Source organism: Nerophis lumbriciformis, linkage group LG29 (genome assembly GCF_033978685.3).
Source record: "Nerophis lumbriciformis linkage group LG29, RoL_Nlum_v2.1, whole genome shotgun sequence".
Classification (NCBI taxonomy): Eukaryota; Metazoa; Chordata; class Actinopteri; order Syngnathiformes; family Syngnathidae; genus Nerophis; species Nerophis lumbriciformis.
In genome coordinates this window covers 8037501-8050000 of record NC_084576.2, presented here as the reverse complement: position 1 = coordinate 8050000, position 12500 = coordinate 8037501, and the positions used below count along the sequence as shown (strand labels likewise).

General features: G+C 37.5%; 1 protein-coding gene across 1 annotated transcript in view; it reads left to right on the top strand.

Annotated features, from left to right (window-relative positions):
- brox (BRO1 domain and CAAX motif containing) overlaps positions 1-10597 on the top strand; it is a 70082-nt gene extending 59485 nt beyond the window's left edge. Inside the window, exons 8-13 of the mRNA XM_061924398.2 lie at positions 4436-4525; positions 4602-4687; positions 4843-4924; positions 5623-5773; positions 8223-8382; positions 10124-10597. Of these exons, the coding sequence (XP_061780382.1) occupies positions 4436-4525; positions 4602-4687; positions 4843-4924; positions 5623-5773; positions 8223-8382; positions 10124-10207 (653 nt within the window). The 3' untranslated portion in view covers positions 10208-10597. The remainder of the gene's footprint in view (positions 1-4435; positions 4526-4601; positions 4688-4842; positions 4925-5622; positions 5774-8222; positions 8383-10123) is intronic.
- Positions 10598-12500: the final 1903 nt, after the last annotated feature.

Genomic DNA, 12500 nt, shown 5'->3' with positions numbered 1-12500 from the left:
ATACGCGGAAGGCCCCCGGGACGGATGGTGTCTCCTCCTCCACTCTCAGACACTGCGCGGATCAGCTGGCTCCTGTCTTCACTGACATTGTTAACACCTCTCTGTAGCTATGCCGCGTGCCGTCCTGCTTTAAGACCTCCACCATTGTCCCTGTCCCCAAGAAAGCATGGATCACAGGACTTAATGACTACAGGCCGGTTGCGCTGATGTCTGTGGTCATGAAGTCCTTTGAGCGCTTGGTCCTGCCCCACCTCAAGGACATCACCGCCCCCCTCCTGGACCCACTGCAGTTCGCCTACAGAGCCAACAGGTCTGTGGATGATGCAGTGAACCTGGCCCTCCACTTCATACTGGAGCATCTGGACTCCCCAGGAACCTGCGCTAGGATCCTGTTTGTGGACTTCAGCTCTGTCTTCAACATCATCCTCCCTGGACTGCTACGAGACAAGCTCTACCAGCTCAGCGTGCCCGACTCCCTCTGCAGTTGGATCATTGACTTCCTGACAGGCCGAAGACAGCACTTGCGGCTGGGGAAGATTGTCTCGGACAGTCGAACCACGAACACTGGTACTCCTCAGGGCTGTGAACTTTCCCCCTGGCTCTTCTGCCTGTATACAAACTGCTGCACCTCCAGTCACCAGTCCGTAAAACTGCTCAAGTTTGCGGATGACACTACCCTCATCGGGCTCATCTCGGATGGCGATGAGACCGCCTACAGGAGAGAGGTGGACCGGCTGGCGTCCTGGTGCAGCCTCAAAAACCTGGAGCTGAACGCCCAGAAAACAGTGGAGATGATCATGGACTTCAGGAAAGTCACAGCCCCACCATCCCCCCTCACCCTGAATGACTCTCCCACCCCCGTCTCCATTGTAGACTTCTTCCGTTTCTTGGGCACCACCATCACCCAGGAGCTCAAGTGGGAGCCTACCATCAGCCCCCTCATCAAGAAGGCTCAGCAGAGGATGTACTTCCTGCGGCAGCTGAGGAAACTTAAGGTGCCGACCGAGATGCTGGTGCAGTTTTACTCAGCCATCATCGAGTCCATCCTCACCTCCTCCATCACCGTGTGGTTCCCCGGCGCCACAGTCCAGGATCATCGACTGCAGTGCATCGTACGTGCTGCTGAGAAGGTTATTGGCTGCAAGCTCCCATCCCTCCAGGACCTGTTCTCCTCCAGGACCAGGAGTTCGTGTGGGTCGGATCACAGCTGACTCCTCTCACCCTGGACACAAACTATTCTCCCCTCCCCCCTCAGGCAGGAGACTACGGTCCATCCAGACCCACACCTCCCGCCACCAGAACAGTTTTTTCCCCTCGGCCATCAGGCACATGAACAATAACACCTAACAGTAGCTCCTTTGAATTCCTTCTAAGTCTATAACAAGATCTGATAGCTCAGTTACAGCTCTTGTTATTACCAAATCTGTGTTATATGTGTTTTATGTTGCACGATTGCACCAAGAAAAATTCCTAGTTTGTGAACCCGTTCTCAAACAATGGCAATAAAACGATTCTGATTCTGATTCTGATACAAATATATATTAGGGCTGCAACAACTAATCGATTATAAAAATAGTTGGCGATTAATTTAGTCATCGATTCGTTGGATCTATGCTATGCGCAGAGGCATTTAAAAAAAATTTTTTTTAATTTTTTTATTAATTTTTAAAAAAAATAAACCTTTATTTATAAACTGCAACATGTACAAACAGCTGAGAAACAATAATCAAAATAAGTATGGTGCCAGTATGCTGGTTTTTTTCCCAATAAAATACTGGAAAGGATAGAAATGTAGTTTGTCTCTTTTATCCGATTATTAATCGATTAATCGAAGTAATAATCAACAGATTAATCAATTATCAAATTAATCGTTAGTTGCAGCCCTAATAAATACACACATATATATATATATATGTGTGTGTATATATATATATATATATATATATATATATATATATATATATATATATATATATATATATATATATATATATATATATGTGTGTATATCAGTGACGTGCGGTGAAGTTCATGGCTGGTGAGGCATTGACTTCATCACAGTCAGATTTACAAACATATGAACCCTAAAGAGTATCTTATTCACCATTTGATTGGCAGCAGTTAACGGGTTATGTTTAAAAGCTCATACCAGCATTCTTCCCTGCTTGGCACTCAGCATCACGGGTTGGAATTCGGGGTTAAATCACCAAAAATGATTCCCGGGCGCGGCGCCTCTGCTGCCCACTGCTCCCCTCACCTCCCAGGGGGTGATCAAGGGGATGAGTCAAATGCAGAGGACAAAATTCACCACACCTAGTGTGTGTGACAATCATTGGTACTTTAACTTAACTTTAACTTTACACATACAAAGTGTAGCACACAAAAAGCACATTTAATAAAAAAAAACGTTATCAGAATCAGCTCCTTCTGAACAAAAGCATCGATAACTTGTTTATAGAAGTCTTCCTTATCTTTCTTCAGTTTTAAAAGTCTCTCTGTCTCGATGGAGATCTTCCTTTAAATATTACCTCCTGCTTCGATTGAAAGTCCAGTTTAGAAAACCGTTTTATTTTAGATATGTCATCCTCCATGTTAAAAGTCCAGGAGAGAGGAAAAAATAAACGATCGCTAACTGTTGCTGCTTGTTGTCACTTATTCTGCAGCCGAGTAGTCGCAAAAATGATCCCTGGGATCACTAGCGCCCTCTACCACCATGAGGCGGGATTACTGCGAGCCTCAGCCAGTGCGTCTTTGCAGCCTCTTTATGTTGCTCAGCACAAGAAATACGTTACACACATACAGTTGTTGACAAAATACACTGTACATTATATACTTCAGCTAACTAAACTATGGAAATGTATAATATAAATCATAAAGCAATACGGTCTAAAAGGGTCCAAAAGGACCCACGGACAACTCATGATTTCCAATTGATCAACTTTTTATTTTCCAACTTGATGCATTGTTGGTTTCATTTCAGTTGATCTTCAATTAATCATCAGGTTGTAAACCTTCAAACCACAGAAACAGAGATGTTAACAATGTAATTACACAGGTATTTTTCAAACAATGTTTTATAAATGCTTTTAAACCTCTGAATAATGTTTTAAACTTTCTACATAATGTTTTAACTTTTAGCAAGAGTTAAACATGAATTTATCCTTTAACTTTGCATTAATCTTTTGTACTTTTGACTTTAAACATTAAACCATAAGCTTTTGACTTTAAACCTTTTAACTATAACCATTTGCCATTTTAACTTAAGCTTAAACCATTTCACATTTTAACTTAAGCTTTAAACTTTTACGTGTGCTTTGAACTTTAAACAACTTGCTTTTAACTGGTCAAACACAGTATGCAATCAATGCTCAAACTGAAATGCAGTAATGCAGTGGTTCAACTTGAACCCAGCAGTTCAAACAAACAAATTAAGATAGTTGAGTAAGCAAATTAAGAAGCTTGCAGGTACAAGTTAAGCATATCAAAGTAAGCATTTCGATCGTCATGAAATGAACAAGCATATTCACAGACCATTGGTGTGTTTAGAGAAACTTGTAGAGTAGATCTTGCAGCTGTGGCTGCTTGCTGTTCTTCCTTGCATGCAGCTTGTTTGGTGAATGAATCTGACTGAACCTCCATTCCTTTTCAGGTGCCTTCAATCAGTAATTTGGCGGCCATTTCCCTTGGCATTCTGGGAATTGTACTTTTCAATGGTTTTGACCATGTAGTTTTCCACCATGTAGCGCATGGATTGACTCTTGACTGACACTTCTGAATTTTTAACTCCACAGCCCTAGTATATACATATGCATATACATATGTATATGTATGCATTTTTATTTATATGTATATACATGTAAATATGTATCTATGTACTGTATATATATATATATGTGTACATTTGTGTATATGCATATGTGTATATATGTATGTACATGAGTATACTGAATGTGTATATATGTGTGTGTATATATGCGTGTATATGTACGTGTGTGTGTGTGTGTGTGTGTATTATGTATATGTAAAGGATATATATATAGTTAACGCGTTAGTATTGTGTTAACATTGGCAGCCCTAGTATATACATATATGTATATGTAAGTATATTAAGTGTATATATGCATATGTATATGAATGTGTGTGTATCTATATATGTATTCTATATATGTGTATATATATGTATATGTGTATGTATGCATATGTGTATACTATGTATGTATAGATGCATATATATGAGTGTGTGTGTGGGGGGGTATATATATGTTTGTGTATGTACATATGTGTGTAAGTATATATATATATATATATATATATATATATATATATATGTGTGTGTGTGTGTACATATATATGTACATACACACACACATGTATGTATATATGTGTATGTGTACTTCTTTCAGTATGATAAATATTTGTGTCATTTATTTTACAGTAACAATCGCCAGAGCCATCGAACTGAAGCACAATGCTGCAATTGTTGCAGCTTTGGCGTATGAGACAGCAAACTTCTACCATAGAGCTGGTGAGTATCTTACAAGCACTTGTACATCTTCAATTCTGAGATATGAAGCTGATTTAACGTGTGCATGGGTGTCCAGACCACGCTTTGAACACTTTGGAGCCCGAATGCAGCAGCAAGTGGAGAAAGTACCTCCAGCTGAAGTATCACTTTTACTTGGCTTATGTGAGTTTTGTCTTGTGCTGATGGTGGTCCATGTTGGAGTTTTGTCTTTAAGTCTTATTTACTACTGTGCTTCTGAAGTTTTGTCTTCAAGTCCTATCTACTACTGTGCTACGGAAGTGTGTGTCTTCAAATACTATCCACTTCTGTGCTTCCAGGCGTACTGCTATCATGGCCAGACGCTGCTGGACACTGATAAGTGTGGTGAGGCCATACGCTCTCTCCAAGAAGCAGAAAAGTGTACGTATCTCCTCTTTTCCAACACCTGATCACAATCTTGTACTTCCTGGAAGTCAAAGAGTCCTGTGGTCTCTTGTTTGGTCAGCATTAAAGTCCTTGGAACATGTCTTTACGTACCACAGCTTTACTTACCAACATATGTATTTAACACATAACAAACCATAACTCACTAGGGGTCTAAATCTTACCACTAAAAGCAGATACGAGCAATGGAATCTCCCTATATGTTATCAAAGAGAGATTTGTCAAGTGATATCAAGGATTTTCCATTGGTGGAGTTCCCAGGCATGTGAAACTATCTGGTGCTCCAAACATTATCTACATAGAACAGCATGGAGGTCTGCAACTTGTTTGTGTGTAGCTGGCTCAAGGAAACTGCTATCAAGACTCTCCCGGATAAACCATGCATGGTTTTGGAATACAACCTATACTGAATAATGAACAGACTGCAGGTCCAAGTCCGTATGGCACAGCAGTTCTCTAGTTAGGTACCGCTGTTCTAGATTATTATAATATTCTTGCAATCTTGTGACAGAGATATGTTCTTTAACAAATACAAACATGTACAAGCATCCATATTCATCACACTTTTGAGGATTATATCCAATCTAATTCACATACAATTCATTATTTGGATGAGCTTTTTCCAGAGACTTCACCTTTAACCTTGTGAGTAACATGGCGCCATGTTTGTTTAGGCTATACTCGCGCCGAAGAGCTGTGTAAGGATTATCGTCACACCAAAGGTCCAGGAAGCACCGCTAAACCTTCAGAGCAGCTCTTCTTCCGCAAACTGGGCGGCCTGATTAGAAACACCCTGGACAAGTGCCAGAGAGAAAATGGCTTCATGTGAGTCACAAACATGCACTTTCATAAGCCTGCCTGTACTTTACTGTACATTCAGGGTCACCAGGAATCAGGCTTGAAGTGATTGTATGACATTCTTTTGCTGCTCGATGATGACCATCCATCATCAGTGTTCTTTTACAGTAGCTCTTATGACTTTGATTCTGAATGATATGTTCAATATTTAAATTACAGTAGCTCTTATGACTTTGATTCTGAATGAAATGTTGTTCAATTTTGAATTTACAGTAGATCAAAATACCAAAACAGGAGACGAGAGCAATGTTTTCCAGGCCGAGGATCCCCAAACTCATGAAGAGATGGAGCAGGGACCCCCTTTTTACCGTATTTTCCGGGCTATAAAGCGATTCAGTATTCAAGCAGCACCCACCAAATTTTAGAAGAAAAAAAATGTCTTACTTTTATTAGCCGCACCGGACTGTAGGTTGCAGATGTATACATTGTGAAATTAGATATTTTGTAAATGTTTATATTCCTTAATTGTTCGTAACACGGCAGTAAAACGGAAGATCAAACGAAACAGAAGTCATTGTCACGGAAGCTAGCTCTCCAATCAGATAAACAGACTCAATAAGTCCACGGTGACGTTTTAAAGAATTTGAGGAACTGAAACAATGCAAAAAGAATGCCATTAATAATACTAACAGAGACATTTGTAAACGTGTTAGCATTTTAGCTAACGCTAGCGACACTAGCTTGATTACATTACGTTAGCATGTACAAATATGCCTGAAAACACTCCTACAGACATCACACATGGGACGGTTTAGTAAGTAGGAATTGTTTTAGTTATATTGTAAAAACTTACAAACGTTGCTTGGAGTGGTGAATGAAGAATCCATATGGGTAGAAAGGCTATAGATGAATACTTCCTGTTCAAGGAATGAAATAGTGTAGTGCAAACAATCAGCCTTTTCAGTGCCTCTGTTGATGTTCTATGAAAACTATTTATTAAATAGAAAACATGGCTGTACGTGAAGAAAAAATCATAAATTAGCTGTATCGTTTGATAAGTCTCAGGGTTCAAAGCGTTGGAATAAAATAGCAGCTTATAGTCCATAAAATACGGTATATATCTTGAATAAAAACTAATCTTAACGCTGTTTTGTTATTGTGTAATACTAAGGTATAGAAAGAATACAGTATAGTGCAGCTAATAGCTAGCTATCTTAAATATTAAGATTATTATGATACAGGCATGTGAAATTTCTGTAAAATGCAGAAGTCCACAATTTTAAACACTAATTTTTGCATGAAAATATCACTTTGGTGTTTTTTAAATGAAATATGAATTAAGAAAATGTGTTGAACGCTGGTCTCAGCCGCAGGTACTGGCTGTTCCTTTTGCCTGAATGCCGCACTGAGTTGCAGGACGGGGAGATGTCAAGAGCAGCGAAACAAGCTAGCTAGTTAGCTAACCATCGAGCTAGCTTACTTGATATCACCTGCGTTCAATCTCCAAGCCAGGACGTTGCTGCATATTTGGATGATTACAATCACGTTAGTTCCCTACCGGTTGTACGTGTAGACTATTTATTAGTAGCTATTTAGAAGGTATATTTTTGATGTAAACAAAGGTCACAACACAGGAAGTATGTTACCTGAGGGAGCGTGGCTACAGGACAGAGTTGCCAAATTGGAAACCTTGTCTGTCTTCTTTGCATGCTCGTTATAGAATTTGACATTTTCAATGATAGCAATGTTAGTAAATGATGTAGTAAACATTGTGTGTGCTACATTACATGGACATGTAAGTGTCAAAAAGAGAATACCGGTACATGTAAAGTTAAATGTGCTGTAGAAATGCACCCAAACACAGGAAATTTAATCTCAAAGTTTGGGTGGCAGCACTTCATGCTGATGGAAATGTTCCTTTTTTTTCCTCAATCGGTGCTCGCCTCCCTTATGATAACACAGTATAAATATGATGATGACACAGTATAGATATGATGATAACAAAGTATAAATATGATAACACAGTATAAATATGATGATAACAGTACAAGTATGTTTTTGTTTTAGGTTTTACATTTTGTCATGTCACTGTTATTTAGAAACAAATGTTGCTATGTGTTTCAAGACATTCACATTTGTGGAAAAATCCAATTAATGAATACAAAATAATTGTAATTAGTACCTGTGTGAGCCCCCTATTTGCTGTGGACCCCTGTTGAAGACCCTTGGACTTGAGTGAAGAACAGATTTAAAAATGTAGTTGTACTGCTTTGTGCTGCAAAGTTTAAAGAACAAACTGGGCTGCAGATCAGTGGTGTTGTCATTAATAATAATAATGGAATAAGCGGTAGAAAATGGATGGATGGATGGATAATATTAATTTATCCATCCATTAATTAATAATTAATGAATTCATTAATTATTTAATTAATTAACATTAATAAAAAATAATAATGATCGTGGATGACTCTTGCAGATACTTCCACAAGGTCCCAGCAGACCCCCCCCAGCTGGAGCTGAAAGCCAACTATGGTCTGGCTGAGCCCGTCCCCTTTGAGCTGCCCCCACCCAGCGAGCAGTGTTCTCCTGAAGTCTACGCCACCTTTGACCTGACCAAGGCAGCCAAACATGACAAGGTGACACCTCATCTTTTGGTCAAATTCATATATGTGTGCTCTCTGGCAGGTCCTCATTATTGTCATCCTCATTCACAGTCAGTAAGGTGTTTGGAGTCTTTTGTTATGTTGTTTTGTATTAGACGCCATCTTAGTTGGGTGTGTGTTGGTCCTACTGTAGGTTGTAATATGCCTCAGACCAATTATAACACACATCTGTACCTTTGACATCTTCTCACTTTAGTACAATACTCCCCTAGTGTTCATAAACAAGCATTACATTGAATCAACAGGTTTTATACAAAAGCCATATTGGCTGCAAGTTTGTAATATTAATATTTCTATTAATTGGGTTTATATTTGGGCCGAATAGAAATTATATTTATTGTTTATGTTCAGGCCAAATAATAATTAAATGTATTTTTTGTGTTCAGGTTAGGGCTGGGCGATATGGCCTTTTATTAATATCTCGATATTTTTAGGCCATGTCACGATACACGATATATATCTGGATATTTTGCCTTAGCCTTGAATTAACCTTGGTGCATATAATCACAGCAGTAAGATGATTATATGTGTCTACATTAAAACATTCTTCTTCATACTGCATTAATATATGCTCATTTTAAACTTTCATGCAGAGAGGGAAATCACAACTAAGTCAATTTACCCGAACTGTGTTTATTAAACAGTTATTAAGCAGTGGCACAAACATTCATGTCATGTCCAAAACAGAAAGTGCAAGATTGTCAGAGACATTTTAAAACAAGCTATGAGTGCACTTTTGTGCATGATGTCACTAAGATGACTCATCAAAACAACACTAAATTAAAGTGCACTTTTTGTACAGAACGCCACTATAATGTTTTAAAACAAATAAAGTGCACTTTTGTGCATTATGTCACACAAGATATTTCAATAACTGTCAAATAAAAATGAGCTGCATAATAGGAAATTCAATAGTGTATGTCCTTCGCTATGTGGTAGGTTACTGCGGACGTTATCTCCTTCTGTTGTTGACTATTTTTTTCATACGGTGTTGATCTGGAAATGGTTGCTTTGGCATTTTGTGGGTGTGGCACCGAACGGAGATGTTGACATGCGGAGTTTCAACCACTCTTCCTTCTCTAGCGGGTGACTTTTCAAACGCTTTTGCCGCATACTTGTTCGACATCTTGCCGCTTGAAGCCAAACCACCGCCAGACGATGAACCCTGTGCTGTTTTTCTTGGGAATTAATTCTTCCTTCATTTGTTACCAGATTCGCACCTTCTTTCTCCCGTATTACCATTCGCACCGCAACGCGAGCATCACAGCTAACGTCACCATGCCGCTACCTCTCTGCTCCGCGAGGGCGTGTGACGTTGCACGCGCGACAGTATGTGACGTATGTAAGAAGGTGCGCTTGTTTTATGTCTCTGTGAGAAGAAGAGACAAGAAAGAGTGAGAAGAGCCTGAAGTGTAATGCCCGCAGCTAACAGCAACTGCCTGAGAACGTATACTCCAATATCAGGATATAGTCATTTTCTATATTGCACAGAGACAAACCCGCGATATATCGAGTATATTCCATATATCGCCCAGCCCTAGTTCAGGTTAAATAATACTTATATTTATTGTTTATGTTAAATAATAATTATGTTTATTGTTTATGTTCAGGTTAAATAATAATTATGTTTATTGTTTATGTCCAGATTAAATAATAATTATGTTTATTGTTTATGTCCAGATTAAATAATAATTATGTTTATTGTTTATTCCAGGCCAAAGCTAAGGAAGAAGAAGTACAAGCGATGAAGGAGCCTGATTTAAAGCCCCAGAAGGACTCAGGCTGCGTTATTTCCTAAATACAAGTCTTCATTCCTCTCCTCAACATAAGTATCCACATATTTACAATTTTGTTTTTCAAAAATCATATCTGCTGGAATGTTTGCTTATGACATCACGCACCACACCTTCCAAATATAAATCTAAAGCAAGCAGTTTATACTTCATTATCTGCTTTATAGACATTTAATACGTCATTCACCCTTCTGATCTTACACCTAAATAATCAGGCTATGCTTTGTAAAGTATTATTTCAAATATTAGTACATTTCACCTTACATTCCAAATATCTGTTAGTTTCAAACACGTTGAAGGGGTCAGTCATATTATGATATTATTCTACATGTAAACACTTCCTTGTGGTCTGCACAACATGTATCACTGCTTCTTTGCTGAAACTTACTTCTTCAGGTGTGTGTATATATATATATATATATTATATATATATATATATATATATATATATATATATATATACATTATATATATATATATATATATATGTATATGTATGTATATATGTATATATAGATACATACACATACATATACATATATATATACACATACATATCTATATACACACACATAAATACACATATATATATATACACACACACACACATATATATATATATATATATATATATATATATATATACATATTTATATATATATATATATATGTATGTATATATAGATACATACACATATATATATACACATACATATCTATATACACACACATAAATACACATACATATATATACACACACACATATATATGTACATATACACATAAATATATACACGATATATATATATATATATATATATATATACATATTTATATATATATATATATATATATATATATACATTATATATATATATATATATATATGTATGTGTGTGTATATATACATATATATATACACACACACACATATATATATATATATATACACCGTATTTTTTGGCTTATAAGTCGCTCCAGAGTATCGTCGCACCGGCCGAAAATGCATAATAAAGAAGGGAAAAAACATATATAAGTCGCACTGGAGTATAAGTCGCATTTTTGGGGGAAATGTATTTGATAAAAGCCAACACCAAGAATAGACATTTGAAAGGCAATTTAAAATAAATAAAGAATAGTGAACAACAGGCTGAATAAGTGTACGTTATATGAGGCATAAATAACCAACTGAGAACGTGCCTGGTATGTTAACGTAACATATTATGGTAAGAGTCATTCAAATAACTATAACATATAGAACATGCTATACGTTTACCAAACAATCTGTCACTCCTGATCGCTAAATCCCATGAAATCTTCTTCCTCGTTGTCGCTCCTGGTATGTGCCGCTAGCGTCCTTTCTTTCTGCTGCTCGATTGCCGTTTTCTGCTGCATATTTCACTACGTCCATCTTGTAATCTGCAGTATATGATTTCCTTTTCGGTGCTATTTTAGCTCAGCCCTTCTCAGTTTTTATAAGTTACCGCTAATGTTGAAATCATCCATTTTTATAGCTACCACAGTAGCATATAGCAGTTAGCATCCCATGAACCACAATGCACTTCTGCCATTACCCTTCCCCTTCGAATTCTTATTGGTTGACGTGTGTATTACGATTGCTGACGTGTGTGTGACGATTGCTGACATTTGCTTCGTCTCTTCCATGAATTAGATAAATATTACCGTATTTTTCAGACTATAAGTCGCAGTTTTTTTCATAGTTTGGCCGGGGGTGCGACTTATACTCAGGAGTGACTTATGTGTGAAATTATTAACACGTTAGCGTAAAATATCAAACAATATTATTCATCTCATTCACGTAAGAGACTAGACGTATAAAATTTCATGGGATTTAGCGATTAGGAGTGACAGATTGTTTGGTAAACGTATAGCATGTTCTATATGTTATAGTTATTTGAATGACTCTTACCATAATATGTTACGTTAACATACCAGGCACATTCTCAGTTGGTTATTTATGCCTCATATAACGTACACTTATTCAGCCTGTTGTTCACTATTCTTTATTTATTTTAAATTGCCTTTCAAATGTCTATTCTTGGTGTTGGGTATTATCAAATAAATGTCCCCCAAAAATGCGACTTATACTCCAGTGCGACTTATATATGTTTTTTTCCTTCTTTATTATGCATTTTCGGCCGGTGCGCTTTATACTCCGGAGCGACTTATACTCCGAAAAATACGGTATTTGATATTTTACGGTAATGTGTTAATAATTTCACACATAAGTCGCTCCGGAGTATATGTCGCACCACGGCCAAACCATGAAAAAACTGC